We start from the raw sequence: 24,344 nt of genomic DNA on the forward strand, positions 1-24,344 counted from the left end.
AAAGTGAGTAATGAGTCCGTGTCCCCAGCGAAGAGGCGAAGAACTTGCCGTGCACACCGAGTACTTGTGCCTGCCGGCTGTCCTGCCGCTTTTCCTTACTGTTGTTGTTCTTGGTGCCGCCACTCCTTTACATTTTTTTTAAATTTTCCTGGCTTTCCTTTTTTTTTTTAATTTTTTTTTTCGTTACTTAAAATATTTTCTTCCATTTTCCGCGGAGGGAGGGGTGGCTGGCTGGCGGGTCTGTTTCAAAAAGCGAGAGGGAAAAAACAAAAACAAAACAAAAAGCCAAAAAAAAAAAAAAAAAAAGGAAAAAGAAAAAGGCAGAAAAAAAAAAAAGCCAAACAAAACCAAACCAAAAAGCAAACCAAACAACAAAAAAAAAAAACTTCACTCGGATCTGAAAGTGGCAGGAAAGTGCCTGGCAAGTTGCAGGGATGGAGCTACACAGCTTGCAGGAGGCGTTAAAAGTGGAAATCCAATGTCACCAGGTAAAAAGAACGCAAACGCCGAGGCAGCCAGCCGTGCTCGGCCTGGGGCCGGGGCTCGCAGGACCGATGTTGCATGCTCGGCGACAGCCTCGGTGTCGCAGCCGCCAGGGGAGGGGGCGCGGGGGGGCGCGGCGGGGACCCCGGCCCCCCGCCGCAATGGCGAGCACTTCCCCAAAGTACTTTTGCGGCTTGTTTGGCTGAGTTTTCTTTTTTTTGTGTGTGTGTGTGTGTGTTGTGGAGATGCGGAGTCAACTGCAGTCGGTGCTAGTGTGAGTGTGCGTGAGTGTGAGAGTGTGTGTGTGTGTGTGTGTGTTGGAGAGATTAGGACGAGACTTGAATATTTATGAGCTTTGCTTGAAACTGACTCGCAGTGTTTACTTGCCTCTTTGTTCCTTACCCCCCTCCCTCCCCCGTCCACACACATACATACATTTAAAAAAATCCATTAAACTTGAAACACTTTCTAATTCCTCCTTTTTGGGGGCTGATTTTTTTTTTTTAATAGAAACTAGTTGCACAGATGAAGCAAGATCCACAGGTAAATGCAGATCCTTTTTTTTTTTTTTTTTTTTTCTCCTTCAGTATTTTATCCCTGCCGTAATAAGCGCAGTTTTGCTGGGACAGCAGGATGAGAAACTTTATCAGTAAGAGATCTCATTTGTAGTCTGCACTGAGTTTTCTTGCTAAGGAGGGTGTTTTGTGTGTGCATGCTTCTGTACGGCTTCGGTGGAATGGTTTTGCCTTTGAACAATTTCTAGCTCGCAAGTTTATTCATTACAGGGGTTAGTTTGCACTTTGCCTTTAATATGCGTCTTGTTGCCGTTTTTGCAGAACGGGGATCTTAAGAAACAAATCCATGAAAGGCAATCAAGAATAGCAGCTCTTAATGAGAAACAAGTAAGGAACAGATCGATTCAGTTGTGTTTGGTTTTTCTTCTTGTTTTTACGATGCACTATCTAAACATCCGAAAAGTGTGTGTGTTAGCTGAAAAATACTGGCGGCAAGGGGATATAACATCCATTTTCTTTTGCATAGAGTCAGAAAATGCATGTTTTCATAATGAGGTCGGATTCTCTGATGTCTTGCTGGGGGAAAGAATAATTTCAGTACTAGTAGTAAAAAGATAAGCAGTAGTTAAAACGTAAGAAAAAAAAAGGCGTCCATTTTGAGTTGGTCGACATGTTTTAGGAATATGGAAAATTCTCCTGTCTTGGGCTACTTTGTGCACTTCTGTGTAATGCGCAGAGCAAGAGTTGGGAAGGAAGAGGCTGGAGCCCCGTTTGGAGCCATTTCTGGGTTTAATTACAAAACTGATTTTTATTGATCACTTTATTTCTTTTCTGCTCCCCCCCCCCCCTTTTTTTTTTTTTTTTTCCTTCCCACTTGCCTTTCTCTTCCCTTGGTCTGATCTGACGTGTTAGCTTTTGATTCGAGTTCACTTAGGCACTTTCACTTTTTTCTACCCCTTCCAAAAATACGAATAAAAACAGAGATTAACCTGTTCCAGCCGCCACGGAGACGGGGGAGGGAGAGAGGAAAAAAAAAAAACCCAAAACCCACCCAACAAAAAAACCCAACAAAACGGAGGGAGAGAGAAACAAAACAAGCCAGGAGCCTCCCTCCCCGCCCTTCCCAAAGTTTCTCCTGGCTGTTTTTGTGGCGGGTGACCCCCGGGCCGAGCTCTGCCCGAGAGGAGCCCGGAGGAAAGTTTGGGTGCGGGGGGCGGCGGGGGCTCAGCACGGCGGACAGCCCCGCTCCCCTCCCCGGCCTCTCTCCCGGCACTTCCAGCGCGGGAAAAGACACTCGGAAAAGACAGCGGGAGATCTGCCGGCCTGAGCCCCGCTCTCTCCGTGCCGGGGCTGAACTTTACGGCCGGCCCCGGGGCCCTCCGCGGCGGCGAGGGGCGGCTCTGCGCGGCGGCCTCCGGCGCCTTCAGCACCGGGCTGGGGACAGCGCCCGCCAGCCCAAAGCCGCCCCTTCCCTCGCTCCGGCCCTCCCTTCGAGGGACAGGGGACGGGGACACGTGTTCCGTGTTCCCCCGCTTTCCCTCGTCCCCCCCCTTTTTCCTTTTTAATTTTTATTTGTGTGTGTGTTTTGTTTTGTTTTGCCGGAGTTGCGGTTAAAGTTGCGAAGTGCCTGTGTGGATGCGTGCCTTGCGGGCGATGGCTGCACGCCACCCTTTTTCTCCCAGTTTATTGTAATGAGAATTGGTCAGCACTCTCAGTTTGGTAGTGGAAGCTTCCATTTTGTGAGGAAGGGGTGTTGGTTCCTCCTAACATGGAGAAAAGTCTGCGGAGTTTGCCGGTGGGGGATGGGGCCCCATTCATGCTGAACATTACCATTTTGATTGCTTTGATGCCATTTTTGGAGGGGGGAGGGGAGAGAATACCCTACTCAGCAGAGCACAAAGATGTTTAATCATTGTATAGAATCAAATCAGATAGTTTCTTTTTAAAAGCAAATCTGACACTACATGATATGTAAGGGCTGTTAGTCCTTGTTTTGCAGTGTAAAACAGCAAATTGTTGACTCTCATACTACTGTATTGGATAGAAGCTTGTGGTTTGCTTTTTTCTTTTTTTTAATAAGGTAAAAACCTTTCCTGCAACAATGCATCTTTATGTGTTGTTTCTTAAATATCAAAATAGTTTTACTGTTCTAAGTGGGTATTTGGAACATAGATTTGATAATTTCCCCCTATATTGTAGCAACTATTTCAAGGCTGTTTAAATTTTTATGATCATAGTAAATGAGAAGCTATTTATGATATGTGGTGTTGGAATTTAGATAAGGCAGAGAGACACATTTGAAAATTCAGTTGGAACATTCTGATTCAGCTTGGGGAAAATGGTTTTTGCTAAGCTTGCACAGCATATTTATGTATAATCCAAACTAACTAGTAAACAATTGTTGTATATTTATGACTTGCCATTCTCATAATCTTGTGAATAAATCTATCGACCACAAAGTAATTAAACATAAAATACCTTAATTCTGTAAACAGGAAATTTGGCCTAGCAGGAAACCTATTTTTAGGCAAAAACCCTAGATTTCTTTTACTGTTTTCAACATCTTGTGCAACAAGAGCTCATAATTAAGAGCCTGGCTGGTGGTGTGGTGTCCTTGTGCTCCAGGCTGCCATCTCCAGAGCTCTACACTGAAACCTTTCTTGGGTCACAAGTGAAATGAGTTTGGAGGTCTTAGCTTGTGACCAAGTCACAAACTCACTGTGTAACTTTGCAGACTTGCTATAATTAGTGGTTACTCTTTAGGTAATGGCTTGTAAATGCACTCTGGGTCCTTGAGGGTGTAGAGAGGGAGCACTGAGGACCCCTGAGACCACAGATGGGCTAATAGTGGAGCTGCTTTGTGGTTTCAAGCCCTCACTTTCATGGAAAAACCAGTGGAAATTAAATAGGCAATTCAAGTAGGAAGGTTATTTTTACATATGTATTTACATTCCTTCCTCCATTATCCCCCCAAAGATTTGTTTAGGCACAACTATTTCATAATTCAATAATGTATACCTTTGATTGTGCATGCACTGAATACAAAAGACCCTAAAATTGCATTTCAATTTAACTGCACATGGTAATGATGAAATATAACAAACAAACAACTCCCATCTACACCTGTTAGCAACATAGCAGGACTGGGTGTTATCTATTCATCACTTTTCTTTGTAGATAGCTGCAATTTGTAGCAACATGTACTCTTCTTGAAAGTTACAAATGAAGACATGGAAGAACTGAATTACAAACTCAGCTTTGGAGGGAAATTTATGAAGTAGACTTTTATGTGTAGCTGGATTTAAAGTTGCATCCTAATTGAGGATCCCTGGCTAGTCACTGATGTTTCTTTTCTGTTGGTGGGTTAGAGAAATAGAGAATTTAGCATAGTTTTAATATTTTTGTCTTCAAATAAGTGCTGTAGGTCCATAATTTTCTTTACTGCAAGGCAACAGCTTCAATCAGTTCTTAATTTGGCATCGAACTCAGAAAGACAAGTTAGACTTTTGTCATAAGTGCATCCTTCAGATGCTGTACTTTTGATTAACTGTCATCACGTCTGAGAGTGGGTTACCTCTTCTTTGACAAGATACGAGGTGTGAAGACTCCATTAGTTAGTCCAGTGGTTTTACACCTTCAATCTACAGCACATGCAGAGCAGCAGTAACATTTTTATCTGAATTGTCAAGCAACAAGCATTTATATGTAAATAAAAGAGCCATCATAAGGGCCAGCATTGGCCTTAATAGCACACCAGAGGTGCTCTGCTGCATGTTTTTCTTGCTCTTTATGTCTTTAAAGGGTTGTTAAGAGTCTTTTAATTCTAGAAAGTTGTCTCTTATTAATTAATAGATCAGGATGGAAAAAAAAATAAATGAACCTTTAACCTCCATTGGAAGTTCCTTTTCACTTGTTTCTCCTTACTGATGTGTTAGGTGGCAAGCCAGGTCTTTAGCAATGAACATATGGGATGGTCTTTAGCAATGAACTGTATTTTTGACCATGATGAACTCTGAATTCAGACAGCCTGTCCTGGAGCACAGTAATAAAAATATGCCTTCCTGAAAGACATTATGCCACTCACTTGTGTGCTGCCTCATTTCTTTACGATAATTTACTGTCTATGCAGAAAATCAACATCAGTTTCAGACAGACTTTCTGGGTTTTTTTTGGGGGTAGTATATCTGAAATTTGGGTTTTTTTGGGGGGTAGTATATCTGAAATTAAATCACTGACTGTATTTTGCCTGTGGTGATCACCAGTAAAACTTGTTTGTGGAAAGTGTTAGACTTCTTAAAATTGAAGTGCAGTTCTTGTGTAAGTTGCTGGAGACGGTTTAGTGTAAGATGTCTCATTGTGTTGATGTTGTCTGTTTTGGGGAAGAGGAGGAAATGGGTTTTGGGTTTGTTGAAGTTCAGGCTGGGCTGCCCCTGCAAATGGCAGCATTGCCATTTAACATGAGTTAAAGACTAAATTATTGATGTTGCCAGAGCTTAGTATTTCATATCACTGGCTTCTTCCAAAATGATTAAGGTAAAATAAGGGTTATAAGTTTCAGTGAAAGCTCAGGTAAAATCTGAAAGGCATTTCCAGATTGAGTTGAACCTGATGTCATACTCTGACCCAAGGTATGCACAGCCCTCCCTATTGCTGTGGCAAGAATTGCATCCCTGTCTGGCTCTGGGTGTCAGAGGAGGCAGGGTGATGGGCTCCCAGGTGGGGTATTAAACTTTTCTATCACTGCTCTGAGTCTATAAACACAAAGACAACAGGTATTAAATAGGAGCTTGACTTTGCCCTTCTTCTGCATATTGAGGTTTTGCTGACTTGGCTGGGAATCCTGAACAATTGCAGAGTAAAATGAACTTACTGGATCAGAGTAAAGATTAGTTCTGGATTGTAATTCAGAAAGCTCCAGTTCCCAGAAAGCTCCAGTTCCCCCTCCCACTCCCCCCTTTTTTTTTTAATTGCAAAATCAGGTGGCAATGTATTGCTTGTTTTGCCATCTGTAGAAAGAGGGAAGAAAACTAGGGAAGGATTTACCTTCAGCTCCTTGGAGGAGAAACTTAGGAATATAGTTTGCATAATGACAATCGTAGCTGTCTGACAATCTCAGTATGCTTTCAGTAACAACATGCTGAGATTCCCATGTCGTATTGGAGAAAAAGGCTAATAAAGGACATTTTCCTGGAGGATTGGAAGTATGGCTTTCAGCCTGCCATTAGGTTGCCCTTATAAAGATTCATGGAATTCGCACATCTGTAACAAAAATTTATACTAGAGGGGTTAGAACCCCATTTTGTTTGGTAGCTGCTGGACTGGCGTGGGCAATGCTATTTCATTCCAGCATTTTTCTTTGACTATTCACTTTTCTCTACTTGTACAGTGTATCACTTGGCAGGGCTAACTGTTGGAAAGAGAATGTTACATTCATCCTAACCATTTTAAAGAGTTCACTTTGATATTTTACCCACTTAAACACCTGCTGTCAGAACAGTACAATTGATTTCAATTAACTTTGAATTTCTTCAATAAGATGACTCTTATAATAACTCCAGTAATCCCATGATGCTTCATTAGAGGAGCTGGCTATGATGATTATCCCTGTGATTTAGCAATTTTTTCCTTACAATGCCTTTGTCTATTCAGAAAAAGGAACTACGCCGACAATACCGTTTTATTTCATTTCTGGCTTTACACTAACGACACTTCCTACCTGTTGCACACTAAAATATCTAATTTATACTTGCAGGAAACAGGTATTTGTTCAGATGTACACTGTACTTTAGTAGGAAGACTCTTTTAAAGAAACTTTAGTTCTAAGTAGGAACTTTGCGTCTTGGAGTTTGAATTTGTCTTAATTTTTGACTAGACACTTGGGTAGCTGTTAAGTGGTGCTTCTACAGGAGTCTTTGTCAGGAGCTCTGGTTTGATGGAACCAAATCTCTACAGGTTCCTGCCATGCGTGTGGCTCATCCAGAACAGTATGTCATGGCAGCTCATCTGGATTCAGGATCTGGTGCACAGATTCCTTGTATCTGTGGAGGCCAAGGGGAATGTTTTCTTTCCATGGCATGATGCTAGAGAAGAGTTTTAAGTGGTGGTTTTAAATGCCATTTCCAATGGGATACTGCATCAGTCTAAAAGCTTTTGCTATGTTCAAGTAGAGAAAATCCCTTTTCATCTCATTGCAGATTTGATTTTCAAGTTGAAAGCATGAAGGTATATAAAGACATGTTCATACAAAGTTACTTTTAACTTTTCCTTCTATGCCTTTCTCTTTGTGATCAAAGATAAAATATGCAGCATTTTTATACTTGATTATAAAATAATGCCTCCCTCTCCCCTTCACCTCCAAAACAAAATCTGAAGCACTAACAAAATTTTTAAGCAATAAAGGGTAGAAATTTGCAAATTGGTAAGACAAAGCCATGGTAAATGGTGCATGTGTGGCCACGATGTCAAGGAGGGTAACTGGTACATGCAGAGGAGCTGGGAGTAAGGGAAGTATGAAAATAGGCTGCAAGTTTAAGATAAGAACAAAGAAGAACAAAAAAGAACCAGAATTGGACTAATTGAAATGCAAATTTGTCATTCTGCCATTAAAGTAGACAGTTATTTCAGTGTAATAGACTCATATTTGGTCTATCCAATCTTCATCACACACTTCTCTTATATGTCTGCAAATCCATCTATTTTATATAGTTCTTTTATTCTGTTTTTTTAAACTTAAGGTGGCACTGTTATTTCTTTTTTCTTTTTTCTTTTTTTTTTTTTTTTTTTTTTTAAATTTTGAATTATTCTTCTTGAGTTAAAATGTACTTTGTGAAAAAATGTTTTCTCCCTCACCCCTCTCTTTTTTGAATCAGCTGCTTATTGTTATGCAGTAGCAATTTCCAGAGTGTCATATGAAATTGCTGATGCGGCTTAGTTCCAACCTGCAACTGCCAATAGTAAGCATCTCTTGAAATCTAATATGTACCACAGGGCTTTTTGCACATGTACAGGCAGACCCTTCTGGTTAATAGAGGACTAGGAAATAGGAGCATGTATTTTTCCCTTTTTTTAACCCGTGGAGAACTTAAACATATGTGCAAGTTTAAACTATAAAGCAATCTTTTGATTGAATTAAAGTAAACCAGAGAACTGACCATAAGTGCAGCTGCAGTAAATTCAAAACAATAAGTACTTGAGAACTCTGTAGATATGATGGGTGGTGTTAATTTAGGCTCTTGAGAGGCAATCTTATTTTCAGAGGTATAATTCAGTTTTAAGAATCTGGGCATTGAGGCCCTGGCCAGGATAGTATGTTCATCTGAAGGTTAGTCTGATGGCTTGGGTTTAATTGAGAGAAGCACATGATTTGCCTTGAAACAGAAGTTAAGTCTATATTGTGTATAAGTTATTTTTGTTTCCACATTGATTTAGCTTGATCCTATTGGTACTTTGTGATGTAGCTTACGTATTATCCATGGAGAAGGAGTGGAATTGCCTTTCTGTGCAACTCAGCTATTGATGACAAATCTTATAAGGTTACAGAAAGTGAAATTGTGTATTACATTTCAAATAATTGAGTCAAGTGAGAATCACTGATATTTTTGACATGCAGCAGAGATTAACCTACATTTTCTATAACGTTCTGTTTTTCTGAAGTGCTTCAAATCAGCTGAGATTGCCTAAAGATTTATTGGTGAGTTGAAGCTTTTCTAAGAATGAGGAAGAGAGAAGCTTCCATTCCCAGAAATGTTCAGCCTTGAGTGTCTCTGTGTATAAATTTGCTTCTCTGTGTGTGTGTGTGTGTGTGTGGTTGGGTGTGAGCATAAGGTCTTTCTCTTTGATATCGTTCAGGCAGAAAGCCAATATGCGCATGTAAATGAGCCTGAAAATGTAATTAAAAATATATACATACTGGGGACTGCAGTACAGAATTTAGTATGAGATGCAGGTTACAAAGTGACAAGTAACATTTCCTATATATATATAATCACTGGTACTAACTCTCATCTGTGATTTATGCATCTTGTGTGTTATTAAGTGCCAAACAGATAAATGCTGAAATTATTTCTTTAGATATCATTTCACCACGGTGACTGAAAGCAAAGTACACCTCACCCATTCTCTTCCCTTCAGCCAAAACAAAAGCCAAAATACACCTACTATGCAAGTGTTACTACGGAGACTAAAAGCATTTTATATAAGGTCAGATAAAGACCTATTTGATAACATATCTTTCCTGGCAATAAAATGTGACAAAACCAGGCTTACTTGTGAATATATTAGATCAAGGGAATTCTTCAGATTTTTAACACGCATCTAGGAACTTGTGTGCAGATGGAAAAAGAGAAAGATTGCCAGGGGATAGACATAAACAGTTTTGTCCTTTATTTCAGTGTAGATAACAAAGGCTCTCACATGAAAGCCTATATGAGAGACACCTCAGAAAAACTCCAAACTTTAGGCAACAAGCCAGTTTTCTTTGCTTGAAAGTATTTTCTAAAAGTTAGGTCAGAGTGCTGGCTGCAAAAGCTAATGTTTCTGCTCTCCAGCTTAAGGAGAAACTACTTGGAAAAGCATTTATTTTGCATTAAAAAATGTAGGTGGAGTCCAGATGCATTTCTCTCAACAGCTCCGCAGCCCATAAATATATACAACCTAAGCCAGTGCCTTATTTACATTATTTTATTAACATTCTTTGCTGAGTGGGCTTGAATGGAACACAATCTCTCATATAGAGGATCTAATTATAAACATAAGGGACAGAACCAAATAAGCAGTCTTTAAAGGGAAAAGAGTCTGGCAGCTTTGTTTAAAGTGTCCTTTAATGAACTTCTTTAGCAGCTTGTATCTTAGCAACACGTTTTATTACATACCAGTGCGGGAGAAGCAGTTTGCAGATGGAGTTGCACACAGTAATTTATTTCCCCTCTTTTCCCCTTTTTTTTTTTTTCCTGCTCTGTGGTGACTCAACTGGAATGTGCGGAGTAGCTTTTCTAACACTGATAGCTCACTTGAAATCCCTGATTGGTTCATTTGTATCTGTTCTGTTTTGTAGTTGATGAAAAAGGCATTTATTATGGTAAATGCATACTGATTTTGTGTGCTCTTAGAAATTCAGATATGACTGTTTTGTGAATAGGCATGGGATTTAAATGGAAAACAACCCCAGCTCTTTTCAGTGCACTTTTTTTTCCATGGATGCGTTGCACTCGGCACTCGTCCTCATTGCACACACCAACGAGTTTCCAGATTTGGAGGTTATTTACTCTCCGTGTTACATGGAATTGTTTTAATCTCTTATCTTTCACCCCTCCAAAACCAATTAGAATATAGGAGTGACAGAAACATTTACAATCTCTTTTTTTGTCTTCTTAGACAAAATCTGGCACTTAAACTGCAAATATATTAAAAAAATAAAGCTGCTGTTTCAAAAGCCAATTGAAATTCTGCACTACTGTCCCTCCTTCAAATGACCTACAGGGCTTATCTTTGTTGAAAGAAATACTTTTTGTTCTCTCCACTACTAATTGCAGACCAAGTTCTCCTTATATGTTTTGAGTGAAAAAGTATGTGAGTAGCTTTTTTCAATAGGGTCTTTGGAGGAGTGTGGCGTTATTGAAGATGAGTATGAGCAGTACAATCTAGACTTTATTATTATTTTTCTTATAAATTAAAGGGTAAAAATGCCTTTAATGAGCAAACTCAATACTATTCATCTCAATTTACATTTTCTGCTTGCTAGGCAGGTGTAAGTCCAGAAATATATTTCCCTGGAGTTCACTGGAGTTACCCAGAGTTTGCACTGGTGTGATAAAAATTAGAATATTACCAGAGTGAGAAAAGCAGATGCAGAGGGGAGAGGGCAGATGAAGGCAGTCCAGAGTGTAGGAGAACCCACAGAAGATGGAGATTGTTGGCTTAAAGATACTGCTCTTGGGGATGGCTTCATTAAACTTCAGTTAAGTGCTAATATATTAGGGGTTGATATTAAAAAGACAAAACCTATCCATTTCATCAAGTCCATTGATATTTGCAAGTAGACAGGAGATGCTTTTTGGAAGAGATGGAATTGTTTCTCTGCTTCAAATTAGTGAAATATAAATGCATTTCCATTAACTGTCTGACTTGCATTTCTTGAGTCCTTAGTTCAAAAAACCCAGTTTCCTTTCACTCCAAAATATGGATGGATGGATCTCTCCGGTTTTCTGGTTTCAGTATGTCACGTGACAGCCTGCCTCTTGTCCCTTTTGGATCTGCAATATCTCAGCCTTAGTAGCAGCATAAAGAAATCCTTTGAACTTTAAGATCAGTAAGAGATAAAGGATGCAGTTCCACTCCCCTTTAAACCATGGTGATACTCTGGAGCCAAAAGTGATTCAGTTGCCATGTGAGTAACTTACTTTTTCTTTCACAATTCAGCCCACTGTTAATTAACTCAATTTGGATGAAAAACACCATCAGCTGGGGGAGTGCACTAGAATCTTGCACAATCACCAGGATGAATGATGGCAGTCTGAACTGTCAAACAAGCTAAACCATGAAATTTGCAATATAGCTAGACAAAGGCTTATATCTTTTTTTGTAGCTGTACGTCCCTAACAAAAGGGACCTGCCATTACTGGAACAATTCATGTCCTGTCATGAGAAATAGTATTTATGCCAGGCACAGCATTTGAAGACAATGTCTTAGGTTAATTTTTTAATGTGATAGAGCTGGGAACATTTAAGTGAGGTATAAAAACAGGAGTCTTAACATACTAAGAAGTTTCCTTCAGAAATGTTATAGTAAGAGAGAACAAAATGAAGAACTTAATTATTTTCTGAAACATTTAGGAAGGAATTAAGAACTTGTGTGTCAGATAGGCTAAAACAAATCAGCAAGATCCAGTGTTTCATTTTTCCTTCAATAAAGGAAAAATTACATTTTTTTTCCAGGAGCACAAACATTTCAAGAAACTTCTTTAATCCTCTGGGTGCTAGCACTGTACCTCATTACAGAAATACTTTTAGTAAAGGAAACTTAAAGGAACTTCCATCCCCAGATGAAGCAAAGGCTCATTTATAAACAATGAAAGCAGGAACAATAGAATGCTGAGTGCATTCTGCATGAATAATATAACTGAGGATTGTGAAAAGCCCATCATTTTCGCATGCCAAACTCAGTTTGGGAGTTTATGATACTATATCTGGATTTAAGCTCTGGGTTTCAGGCCTTTTGTTTGAAAAATTTTGGCCATAGTTGGTTATTTTATCTTTCTTTCCTCTTGCACTTTCTTAATTAAAGTAATTCTCCTAAATATTCTGAAGCTCTCTGGGTCTGGATCTGTCTTTATCCTGTGTGTATTTAGGGTTTGGCTTAATGAGATTCTCCTCCAGGATTCACAGACCATAAGGTAATGCAAACAGTGAAAGCAGTAGTAGCTGACATTTTTCCATACACAGTGGAAGAATAAACTTGCCCCAAAACTAATCTTTGAGTGACTTTGCCTAGTGTTACAAATACAGAGCAAGCAAGCTGGAATTTTCCTGGCTTGGGCTGCCTGAGGTGATCCATTTCACCCCCTGTTATGAACTTGCTACCCTGTTTTATAGAAAAGTAGCATATAGTTACGAGCAAGATGTTCTTTCCAACCTAAGCCATCCTGTGTTTCTGTGGCTCTCTCACAGCTGAGTTGTTGTGTTATTTTGCAGTTCAGTCCCTGGTTGCTCTTTGAAATTGCCTCCTATTAAACTGAGTGCTGTCAAATGATAATGATAGATTTTGTAGGATGATCCAATGTCCTGAAAGCTGGACTAATGTATTTGCTAAAGATCTTCCTGCTGTATGGCCCCTATTAGTTTCACTAGTGTTAGCTAGGCAAAGTGGTGTGCATAAGATTTGTCTGTAGTTACAATTTCTGATAGCCTTCTATTTTGCTTCACTGTTTGGGGAAAGAAAAAAAAAAAAAAAAAGGGTCTGTGATCTTCATGTTAAGATTTTGGGGTTTCCTTGGATTCAGTTGAGCTGTACCTGTTTATACTTCCCAAAAATCTGGGTCAGGTGGACTTAAGTTCCTTTGCCATTCCCAAACTACGAAATTGGCCAATCACTGATACAACATTTGTCTTGATCTCCCAAGTTCTTGCTCTTTCATTAAGCTGGCTTCAGTTTAGGTTAGCATCAGCCTCTGGTTTGCTGATGGATTTTCTCTAAAGGCTGTGGCTGAACCTTTAGATTTTGGTGTCAAAAATGGCTTTAAAAATGTTATTCCAGAACAAAGTCTGAATAATAATGCTGAAAATTGCTACATATTTACTTAATGATTCACCGTGCCTTGAAAAAGATCTTTTGATCATCAGATAGTTATGTATTCATCAGCTGGCCTGTTCCAGCCTATCATATAAATACATAAAGTTTTCAAAATGCACAATTCTCAGCAGACTACGGGACCTGGAGTTTATTAAAGTGCAGTTTCTTGACGTGACTGAACTCAGCACTCTTGCAGTCTGTTGACTTATTATCCACTGAAGGAATTTTGCCTTCTCTGGCTAAGGATCCACTAGGTAGGTGCAATTCTTCCGAAGTCATTACACTATTTTCAACTTAAAAAAATCTTGAAATTGGCATCAGTGAGTGCTGGACTTCTGTGGGAATTTGATTTGCTGTGTTGAATGTGCAATGAATCAGCCTTAAACAAAAATAATTTGATTGCTTTACATGCCTGTCCAGTGTTGTTCTGAGGGAACTGACTGTTGTCTAAGAGCATCCCAAATGGTTTTAGTGGAAATGGCTTAGAAGACAAAGTAGAAACAGGGATTTATGTTTCAAGGGCCAGATTCAGCCAAACTCAAGGGTGTTGGCACAAGCACCCTTCATATTTTGGAGAAAAATCCCCTGCAGCTGATAGAAGAGGTGTACAAATGTGTACAGAGATCAAAACAGACAAAGAGCTTGAGAAAATGATTTTGAGGTGTTATCTAGAGCAAAGGGATTAAAATTGAAACTTACAGGTTCTTTGTGAACACAGGAGCGAGGTCTGTGTATTGGATGAGAAATAGAGAGGGCTAGGTCCATGTTTGAGATGGGAAGATGAGTTTTTTTCCCAGTTCCTGGCAAAGTGGAAGCTGTGGAGCTTCTGTGCAGGAATTCCTGGCAGGTACACTGTGACTTTATGGATACCCAAAAACTGGCATAGGTCTGAGCAGTCTCCTTTCCCCAAATTCCCTTGTTTCCCAGGAGAAATAGCAGAGACCATTTTAAGATTAATTAGTTAATGATGATAGGCAGGAATTCTCTGCAAGTTTGATGCTAGAAGGGCTGTTAAGATGAGGATTGATATTCCTGTGCACACTTTTCATTCTTTCTTTCTTTATTTGCTCGAAGTTGATACCCTCTTTTCTGGAACAAGCTTTTGCTGAATGTGTACCCAGGAAACGTGCAGGAAGCTGAGTTTTAATGTGATTCACATCAGTAATGTCAAAATGTCAATCAGTAATATCAAATCAGTAGTTGTCAAAATGCTGTGCATTTTTATTTCTCAAGGCTAATATACCACATTTATTTTTAATTACCAGCTGTAACTGGAGGTATGATTGATTTTCCTCTACTGGAGTGTCATTACTAGCATTTCTGTATTCAGCTGTCCATGTTGAAATGTTTAAATAGCCCTCTATTTAGAGTGGATATGTCCCACCTCAGAGTGGTAATTTCAAACTCAAAAATTTCAATACTGAAATAACTTGCTTTTAATTCCCAGAGGGGATGTGTCACTTTGCTTCCCTCACTTGTTTTCCAGGAAGTGTAACATAAAGCTGATCAAGCAAAATGCATAAGGGAACCTCTCTTTCTGTTTCTTTAGGTAGGTAGACCCACCTCAGCTGGGCAAGGAGGAAAATACAAAGTGCTGAAAGATAGTGGCATCTAATGCTGCCACTTCCTTGGGACTTAGTTGATCAGTTTCTAATGTGGGTGTTTATAATGTTCTCTGACAAGTAGCTGGACAGTGTAAACTGAAGTTCTGCCATTCACTGGTAGTTGTGCTGACTCCCCTCTGGCTTCTGTCTTTGCTGTGTGGCTTTGGCTCTTTCACCCTGAAGGATTTTTAGATTGAAACACAAAGAGATGCTTTCTTTGGGCTTTTGGGGTTCATAGGAAGGTGGTGGTTATGCCACTGTGCAGTGCAGTGGAAGGTCTGAAGAGCAGAACTGTGGGTGCTGAGGACACTGTACCCATCCCAAGGCTTCAGGCTGACCATCCCATGTTGATCCCAAGGACTGAATGCCTGTTACTGTGTGGAACATTGTGTGCTCCAGGAGTGTGCTCTGCTGTTGAGTTTATTCCCTACAGAATCCAGTTGCTCCACTCCTGAATTACTTTGCACTGTGAAACAAAGTACAATGTCTGTTTTCATCAGACCACAGGGTGATCTGCTTCAGAAAGGAGCTCCTGACTTGGAAGCAGTGATTAATGTGGATTTACCCAGTATGTGTTCCTTGCTGCTGGGTTCCTCTGACACGTAGAACAGCACTGCTCATCTCTGGCCCTTCTGTCTTTATCATGATATCCCAGGCTATGACTGGAGGACAGGGAGGAAGGCAGTTTCCCTGCTTGTGGGCGTGGGTATATCAAGTGCATTCCTCTGTATTCTGCATAATGGGGATGAAGAACCAACCTCTGTTATCTTTTCCCACATTTTTCTGAGGGCTAGAAATGTTTTATATCTCAAAGATCTGGGCCATTTCAGGTCTAATGGAGCTCTGGAATCCTACTTAAAGCTTTTATTTTCTCATTTTGGATGTAAGGCCTATATCCCACTATGGCTGGGAACAGGGACCCTCAAGGTTAAAGCCTCTTCTACAGCATTATAATATTTTGGGTTGCAGTCTGCATATAATTTGTCTGTGTTAACATTAACGGAAGTTAGTGTCCATTGATTTTGATATCTTGCTTGAACAGAACATTAGAGGAGCACTTTGGAACTCCTTATATTTCTTAAGAAAACGCCACTACTCCTCTTTTTCAGTAGGAATTATTGCCTCTCCTTTCAGATTCCTAATGTTTGTAGTATTATCCATTACACAAGACCCAAAAAAATCAATGAGGTTCATAAACACAGTTGAAACTTACTTACTTATTTTACACTGACTGTTTTGCTCACTGTAGAAAAGTCAGCAAATATAATTGAAAGAGAGCATAGAAGTGCCATTTTTTATGTTAAAAATATTTGTTTGGCTATTACAAAATAAAGGAGCAAATGAGTGGTCTCCCAACATTCTCTTTAAAAAGCCAGTAACTTTCTTTCATCCAGAACTTTACCACTGCTGACCTTCAGTGCTACAAGGAGCTGTGTAGCAGCTGGGTAGGGGATCAAAATGCCAGTGATGCTCTTCCTACCAGGCTGGGTTGGGTTGTGACCTAAAGGTTGTGTTGTGACCTAAAGGCACAGGGTTTGTGCCATGAGCAGTGGGGAGTGAGGATTCTGCCCCTCTGCCCTGCTCAGGTGAGACCCCACCTGCAGTGCTGCCTCCAGCCCTGGGACCACAGCACAGGAAGGACATGGAGCTGTTGGAGGAAGACCAGATGAGGCACAAAGATGATCAGAGGGATGGAGCAGCTCTGCTGTGAGGAAAGGCTGGGAGAATTAGGATTGTTCAGCCTGGAGAACAGAAGCTGCAGGGTCACCCAGTTGTGGCCTTCCACCTGAAGGGAGCCTCGAAGAAAGGTTGAGAGAGACTACAAGGGCCTGGTGTGACAGGACAAGGAAAAATGGCTTAATACTGAGAGAGATGTTAGGAAGGAGCTCTTGGCTGTGAGGATGGTGAGGCCCTGGCACAGGGTTCCCAGAGGAGCTGTGGCTGCCCCATCCCTGGAAGCGTCCAAGGCCAGGTTGGATAAGTCTTGGAGCAGCCTGGGATAGTGGAATGTGTCCCTGCCCATGGGAGAGGGTGGGACAAGATTATCTTTGAAGGCCCTTCCAACCCAAACCATTCTGTGATTCTGTGTTAATATAAATGACTGGCTTTTACCCAGCAATTCCTCAGTTGCTGCAGGTATAGCTGATTTTACAGTTCTTGTCTGACACGCAGTCATGATTTCCTGCTGTCAGCATGTTTTTCAATGGCATGACACTCCTTCTCCATGGTAAAGAGTCTGCATAAAAACACATGGCTACATCACAGAATTAATGGAGAACTGTGGATGCTGAGGGATTAGTGCGTAGTGGGGTTCTTGTGGAGTAACAAATATTTCTTTAAAACTTGTGAGGTATAAGGTGTGTAAAGGTACATTCTACAGTGGTCCTCTTGCTGCAACTACAATAGAAATGAAGTCTGGACATTTTGTGAGTCTCAAAGTGACAAGAAGGATGATCTGGAACAACTTTCCAATAGAGAAAATGGAAGCAAACAACCAGTCTTTTATTATCCAGGGAATCTGACATGCAAAGATGTTGAGAAGCCCTGGCAGGAGTAGAAAATACATAGCTGCTACTTGTTTGTGGGCCATAATGTTTCGAACTATTTCTGCAGGATAGAGGAAAAGAAATATTAAGGACTGAAATGGTAGCTCAATATGTTAGCCAATCTCTATTTTATGTCATGTGAGGAATTGGTTCCAGTTGTCATAAACTTTTTGATGTACTGATGCTTTTGTCATATTAAGAAACTGATTTCAAAATTGTTTTCTGTTCTAGTTCTTATGGCATCAGTCATAGGAGTGTTTCTATAATAAGTTGAATATAGAAGCTTTCAAGGCACAGATTGCTCAGTTTGTAGGACAGAGTTGTTATTTCACAGTAAATCATACTGTTTCTGGCACTTCATTTTTTATTTGGATTGTGGTACCTGAAAGAGCCATGAAGAGCCATGAAACCCCTGAAGAGCCATGAAACATTTTTTTCAGAGTACAGTGCTCCAGTCAGAAACAGGATTATAGGGAAAAGACTCCCTATATGGAGATAGAGGTGACAGTTTAAGTTCTGACACTGGTATTTCTTTTTTAACTGCCGGGAAGCACCAGAAGATGGCATGGTTTGTACAGATGCGTGCTGGAAAGTGAATGAGTGAGCTTGTGAAACTGCTATTAATAATCTTGGGTAGAGTGTTTAACACTGTCGTAAAGAAAAGCAGCAATGTGCAGTATTTTAATTCTCATTTCTTCTTTCTGCCAGTAAGAGACAGCAGTAAAGTCCAACTTATCTTTCTGTTAATCTCTCTGTCTAGCTGTCTGTCTGTCTTTCTGTCCTTCTCTGAGTTTGGACGGCACAGAAAATGGGAGGGGAAAAGTGGAAAGAAAGCAAATGTGATGTAATCTTGCTGTAATGTATACTGAAAAATCAGCCTGACAAAAAGGGGTCTTGATGGTAACTGAGAAAGATGACACTTTCCCTCAATAATTTTGATGAAAAACTTTCTTTGTCTGCTCTGTCAGTTCAAGTCTGAGAGCCCAGACTTATCCCTCCTACTTTCCCATTCTCCCCTCTCAGTTCACAGAAAAAATGTGATGACCACAGGGTATTAAGATACTGTTTTACCCTCTGAACTGGAGTTCCAGAGTCTTTGGAGATTCAGAGCTCCAGACAGCTTTGGAGATTCAGGGTTTAAAGATATTTCATCTTAACTTTCCTAAGGTTGGAAGAAGTAGGAGTGTATTTTAAAAGCTGTGTTTGTGGGATTCTGCAGGACCAGCAGGCTCTGCCTAGCCTCTCATCATTTACTGGATCTAAAGTTTTCTTTCCTGCCGGTTAAGCTGGTGAAGGTTTTTATCAGGGTGCCTCAGTGGATAGTTTGAGATCATGGACTAGCTGGTTAATATTTCTCTAGCCTTCCAAAAGTGTAAAGAACTATGAAAATGTTAAAAATTATTTGTTAAAAAAATAATTAGTACAGGGGAAGAACCAGTTGAAACTATGTCCCCTACCATAATTGTTTCAGCATGTGACATGCTTTGGCTGATAATCATAAAATCATAGAGTCACAGAATGACTTAGGTTGGAAAACAGCTCTGAGATTATCATGTTCAACTTATGACTTGCCAACACCACCCTGGCACCAAGTGCCACATTCAGTTGTTTCTTGTTCACTGGCACTGCGTTGTAAAATCCGCAGCACTGTGTGCTTAGGGTTTATTGCACGTAGTTCCTTTGATTTTTGGGTGGGTTCTTTTTTTTTTTTTTCATTCACTGTCCAGGCACTGCTACTGCCTTTTTAAGTTTATGTTGAGTTTAGCTCTGTGACTTGGTCTTTTAGGAACTTTTGAGGGAAAGAGCTTAATATAGACACTGATTCTGATGTATGGCAGGAAAAACTCTGCAGAAGTTGGCAGAGTGCTGTAATGGGATGTAAGGATTAAAATACTGCATGTGCATTTAGGCTGACCACAATATTTATAGGGGTTGGGAGTATTTGAAATTTGCTCTTTGCCATCCTGTAATCTTGTTTTTGTCAATGGGACATCTGAATCCACAAGGACATCTCAGGGATGGGCCGTATTTTCTGCACATTTAGATGTTGAGAAATGTGTACATTTATGCTCATGGAGAAATTGGTTCAGTGTGAGTACAGGTGGGATTTTAACAGAACTCAGTTCACTCCTTTCACAGGCTGAAAGAACTGAAGGAAGGTTTGCACTTTTTTTTTCCCCCATTTGATTTTATTAGACTAGTTAGTAGTTAGAAGTAAACATTCTGTTCCATTGTTCTGGAATTTTTCATCTGTGCAGTGTGATGTGAATCACTTTGGAGATGGGATACTTCCAAGTATAAAGAGTCTATAGATGATGCAACAAAATGAATTTTCAAGCTGAAACTCCTCTAACCACAGCAGGGGGTGGTAAATGCTGTGCGTATATATAAAGCTAACATTACAGGATTACAGTCAGAGGCTTGCAAGGAATACAGGACATCAGGGTTTCAGTGCAGTTCTACATCTGTGGGTGCCTTGTCTCTCCAGGGTGCTCATTGCTGTGTTCCCTGTGGCAGAAGGAGCAGTTCTGTGAAGTGCAGTTTTGTGCTCAGAGAAGTGTCAGCCACACTGTTCTGGTTCAACATATCTGCATTTTGCTGTGGAGCAGATGATACAGAATTGGATTTTCAAAAGCTTTCGACAGTGTCCCAGTGTTCGTGACAAAGGAGACTAAGCTTCTGTTGAGACCTGTCTGTAACCACAGTCCCATGTGGGTGTTGTCCCACATGGGAAGGGACTCATCACACAGCATGTCTGGCCCCTGTCCCCACGTCCTTGCTCAGGGAAGTTTCTGTCTCCAGGGTTGGCCCTAGTCCAGCAGGCCCAAGGGTTTTCTGGTTGGGAAGGGACAACAGACAGTAGGACAGGTGCTCATTAAAATTCAATAAATTTGAAGAAACTGCCCAAGGAGCATATTCAGAATTACCCCCCCCCAGTTATCTTCACCCTGTTCCTCTTTCCTTTTCAGATTTAGTCAATGTTGTCACAGTAAAGGAAGAGCCAGATCCAAACCCATTTCAAGTCAATGGAAAGGTCTCTGGCATGCAGCCTGGATCTGGCTGGATTTGACTGGATTTCCTTACCAGTTAGCCTAGTTCTCACTGCCTTCATTGGGCTACACAGCAGTCCTTGACAGCTGAGACAGTATGGGTTTAAAATAGAAAAATGTGTTTACATTCAGACTAGGAGATCCTCAAACATACAAAAGAGTTTGACTCAGATTAAGAAAACTCCCAATGGTAAAGCCAAAGTTCAAATAGTGACCTGGAAAGCGTCAGGTGAGGGTGAAACATTGGTGCTGCAAAGGAAAGGGAAACAAAGAGATGTTTCATCTGACTGGGGACCCGGAGTCAGAATTAATTCTGCAAACAGACATTTCCAAGGCCAAGTTATGCATGTGTGGAAATTGAATTATAATAGGTGTTGTTTTGCTTTTTAAAACGGAAATTGCAGGAAACTTTTCTTTATTGTTGACCTTCAAAACATTTTAGAAACATGGCTTAGTTAAGTTAGGCTACCAAAATGGTGTGGGTGTCAACTTGCTGCAAATGCAGAGCAGGTGATACTTAGGCCTTACATTCCTGTGGCATTTTTACTTTCTTATATACATTGTTTGGTAGCATGAACACCGTGAACAGTAGAGTTTGATGACTTGGTGCCTTAGGGAGAGGCACATTCTGCTTCAGTGTTTCTCAGAGACAGGAGCATTCAAAGGTGTTCTCAAATACTAGTTTTCTAGAGCCTGCTGAGAAGTTATCTGTGGTGCTTGACCTTCAGTTAGTCCAAACAGTGAACCTCACTTTTTTTGTGGAGCTTGCTGATAACTTAATATCCTCAGGATATCAGCCCTTCTGTCCAGTTTGGTTGAAATTGCGCAGGAAGTTCAAAGCAACATACAAAGATATTATAAAACTGTATTTTGCATTTTAAACTGTAATTAGCACAAGGTGATAAAATTTTGAAATGGACCAGATTTTTAAATCCCTCCCTAGGTAACAGTGGCAACAGGAACCCCCTTTTCTTGACTGGCCCACTTTCCTCCCCTCCAAAGCTCCAGGCTGACTTTGCTGCTTGGAGGAAGCCGCTCTGAGAACCTCATGAATGAAGCAAATGTTTTCTGGAACCTGCAGGATTTTGGTTTGGTGTTATTATTTACATGCAGAGTGATTTGCCAGCCAAAGTCAAGCATGCTGCAGATACAGGTCTAAAAGACTGTTCTTCATCAAGTTTACCATCTATGTCCTCCATCTAGCTACTGACTCTGAGTAAGGGCAGCAGAGCAATTGAGCACTTGGTAGCTATGCAAAAGCTTAACTTAATTGTGACAATGACAAAGAAAGGGAGAACAAGGCATAGAAAGGCCCCACTGTTGATGTGACTTGGAAAGAGTATTCTGGTTGTTGGCCTGGGTTTTTGAAGATGTATGATCTCTTCACTGTTTTGGTGTTTTCATGCTATGTGTACCTCAGCCTCCTTTCTCATTTTTAAATGGATGAGCTGGCGTAGGGAGCGGAGTCATCCAAAGCTAACTTCACAAAAAGAAGTTACTTGTTCCCTCAGGCTACGGATTGGCAAGTCAGAGCCCTGTGCAGGATAAGGGCTTTCATTCATCCCAAACAGTTCTTCAGAAAAGCAGAACTGGGCACTGTTATTTAGCAGCATAAGGTGCACAGATCAGCAATGTCCCATGTAATGCAGTGGCAGCTTTGTTACAAGCAGCAAACACCTGACAGCCTGATAAGTTTGCAGCATGCTGCAGAATGGATAAATCCCACAGATCTGTCATGTAAAATCTTTCCATTTGGCTGCTTTCTTTCACACAATGTTCTGTAGCAGTTAACTATTTATAACTTTGTTAGTAACTAATACTAAATTGCACTTCAGTTTCTACATGAACAATCACAAAAAAACCCCAAACAAATCAGGAGTATTATCCATATTCTGTCCCCCAGAAATAGGGATTTTTATGTATACATTGGTGCAATCAGTGTGGTAATTTACAGTTACAAAGACCTTCAGCAAGTCATGCAAAACCCATGGGGGATCTATTGGTGCTGGAGTTCTAGCTGAAGTCTGAGAGAGCTGACAGATGTGTGCTGTGCAAGCTCTTGTTCCTTCCCACACAGTGTCTTTGTACCCACTCATCTGTGAACTCTCATCCACAGCATTGGTTCCTTCTCAAAGCCAGAACAGCTCCAGCTGTTTCTCACACCTTAGCTTCATCTCCTTCCTGATGGAATGCGTGATTGTCCACCAGATAAAGTTTGGGTTTTGTTGTTTATTTGGCTCTGATTTACATACATGAAAGGGTCCCTTGATAAACTTTTTGAATCTCAACTCTACATACTCCGGTGGTGTTAAGATATGGAATCCATGTAAAAAATACTAATTTTCTGGAAGTTGTGTGATTTGCTCAAGTATAATATTGCTGTTGTGGCTTATTTAATAGATTTTATTTGATTGTGGTGGGCAGGAAGCGAAGACTGTGTGTCCAAACGAAGTCCTGTGAAGTTTTGTCTGTACCTCAGTAGTTCTGGCACTTGATACTTGGCTGTGTGGCACTGACCACACACCCAAGTGACTCTCTGAGCTTCAGTTAAGAAGGTCAGATTGGTTTTTTTTATTACTAGAATGAGCTAATTTTGATCATCTTGTCTCAGTTTTAAATATCTGTGATTACTGTTTACTTCAGTAGCCTCCAGGTGCTTCTTCTTGTATGTAGAAAACCTGGCAGTTATGAATGTTTGCTGCTAATGAGTTGTCTTTTGTGAAAGTACATTGATTTCTAAATCAACATCACAATTTTAAATGGCCTTGGTAAATTGTGTTACAAGCAGCTGTTTGCAAAGTTCAAAGTCTAAAAATTAATTAAAATCTGAGGTCTTCTTTGGTATAAAATATTTAGTTGTTTTCTTTCTTTTTTGTTAGCAATGTCAGATGTTTGTGCTAAGCTGGCAAATAATGGTAGTACAAGTTAATTTGGTTATTGTTTTTTTAGGCATCGCTAAATATTGAAATCCTGTTCCATTAACTGTGGTCTTTTCTGGATTTGAATTTGTAAAAATAGTGGCTAAGGTTTTGGAGCAGGACTGACTGAGAGCATTTTGAGGACTTACTTCTATTGTGACACAAGACAAAGTAATGGCTGTTGGTTTTCCTTCAGAAAGTGGTTGGCTGCATACATGGAAGTGGTTTGGCTTAGGATGGGAGAAAGTACTCAAAAACAAAGAAGGGTCTTAGAATCTGATCTTTCAGGAATCCTAAAGATTTCCAAGGGCTATATTGGTAATTTGGGGAGTAAACTCCAACCTTATGTCAGTGTTTGGTGTGTGCCTGCAGCAAATTTTCCACTGTATTGTGAAGGACTCTGGATGGAATGGCCAAGTTCACCTCAGTCCATCATCATCAGTACTCTGGAACTGCCTGTTCACCTGCATGAAACTCCTTTTCAGAACACACGGATCTCTGGCACATGGGAAAGTCTCCAGTAGAAGGGAACTTATTAAAAATGTATAGAGCAGTGCCCTTTTTAAAGGAGAAAGTTCTGTTATTTTCTCTTTTTTTCTGTGTGAAGGAAAATCATATATTTGCAAATGTAATTACAGTTTTGGAAAATGTGTCAGTTATTTCCTATTAAAGGAACTTCCAGAAACCTTTTAGGAGTCTCTTGGTGTTAACCCAGGCACAGAAGTGCTGGGGAGAACTTCTGTCTGAAGAGCTTTGAGTTAGAAGAAGACAGGTTATAGTTGCACTTTCACAGAGTGGCAGCTGAAGCTCAGAGGTATGTAGCAAGACAACCAAAGTTGTGCTGGGAAGTTTGCGGCAGAGCTGGAAACTGAATCCAGGGCTTCTGTGTGTAGTTTATCAGTTCACCCACATGGGCATCCTGTAAAGGTGCTGCTCTTCTAC

General features: G+C 40.4%; 1 protein-coding gene across 1 annotated transcript; it reads left to right on the forward strand.

Moving 5' to 3' along the window:
- LOC136361504 (PHD finger protein 21A-like) lies at positions 1-23,954 on the forward strand. The gene is made up of 4 exons (XM_066319478.1): positions 1-488; positions 994-1,026; positions 1,320-1,385; positions 23,799-23,954. Exons 1-4 carry the CDS (start codon positions 435-437, stop codon positions 23,949-23,951), a joined length of 306 nt encoding a protein of 101 aa, XP_066175575.1. The 5' UTR covers positions 1-434; the 3' UTR covers positions 23,952-23,954.
- The last annotated feature ends 390 nt before the right edge of the window (positions 23,955-24,344 follow it).

This window comes from Sylvia atricapilla, chromosome 5, assembly GCF_009819655.1.
Source record: "Sylvia atricapilla isolate bSylAtr1 chromosome 5, bSylAtr1.pri, whole genome shotgun sequence".
Taxonomy (NCBI): Eukaryota; Metazoa; Chordata; class Aves; order Passeriformes; family Sylviidae; genus Sylvia; species Sylvia atricapilla.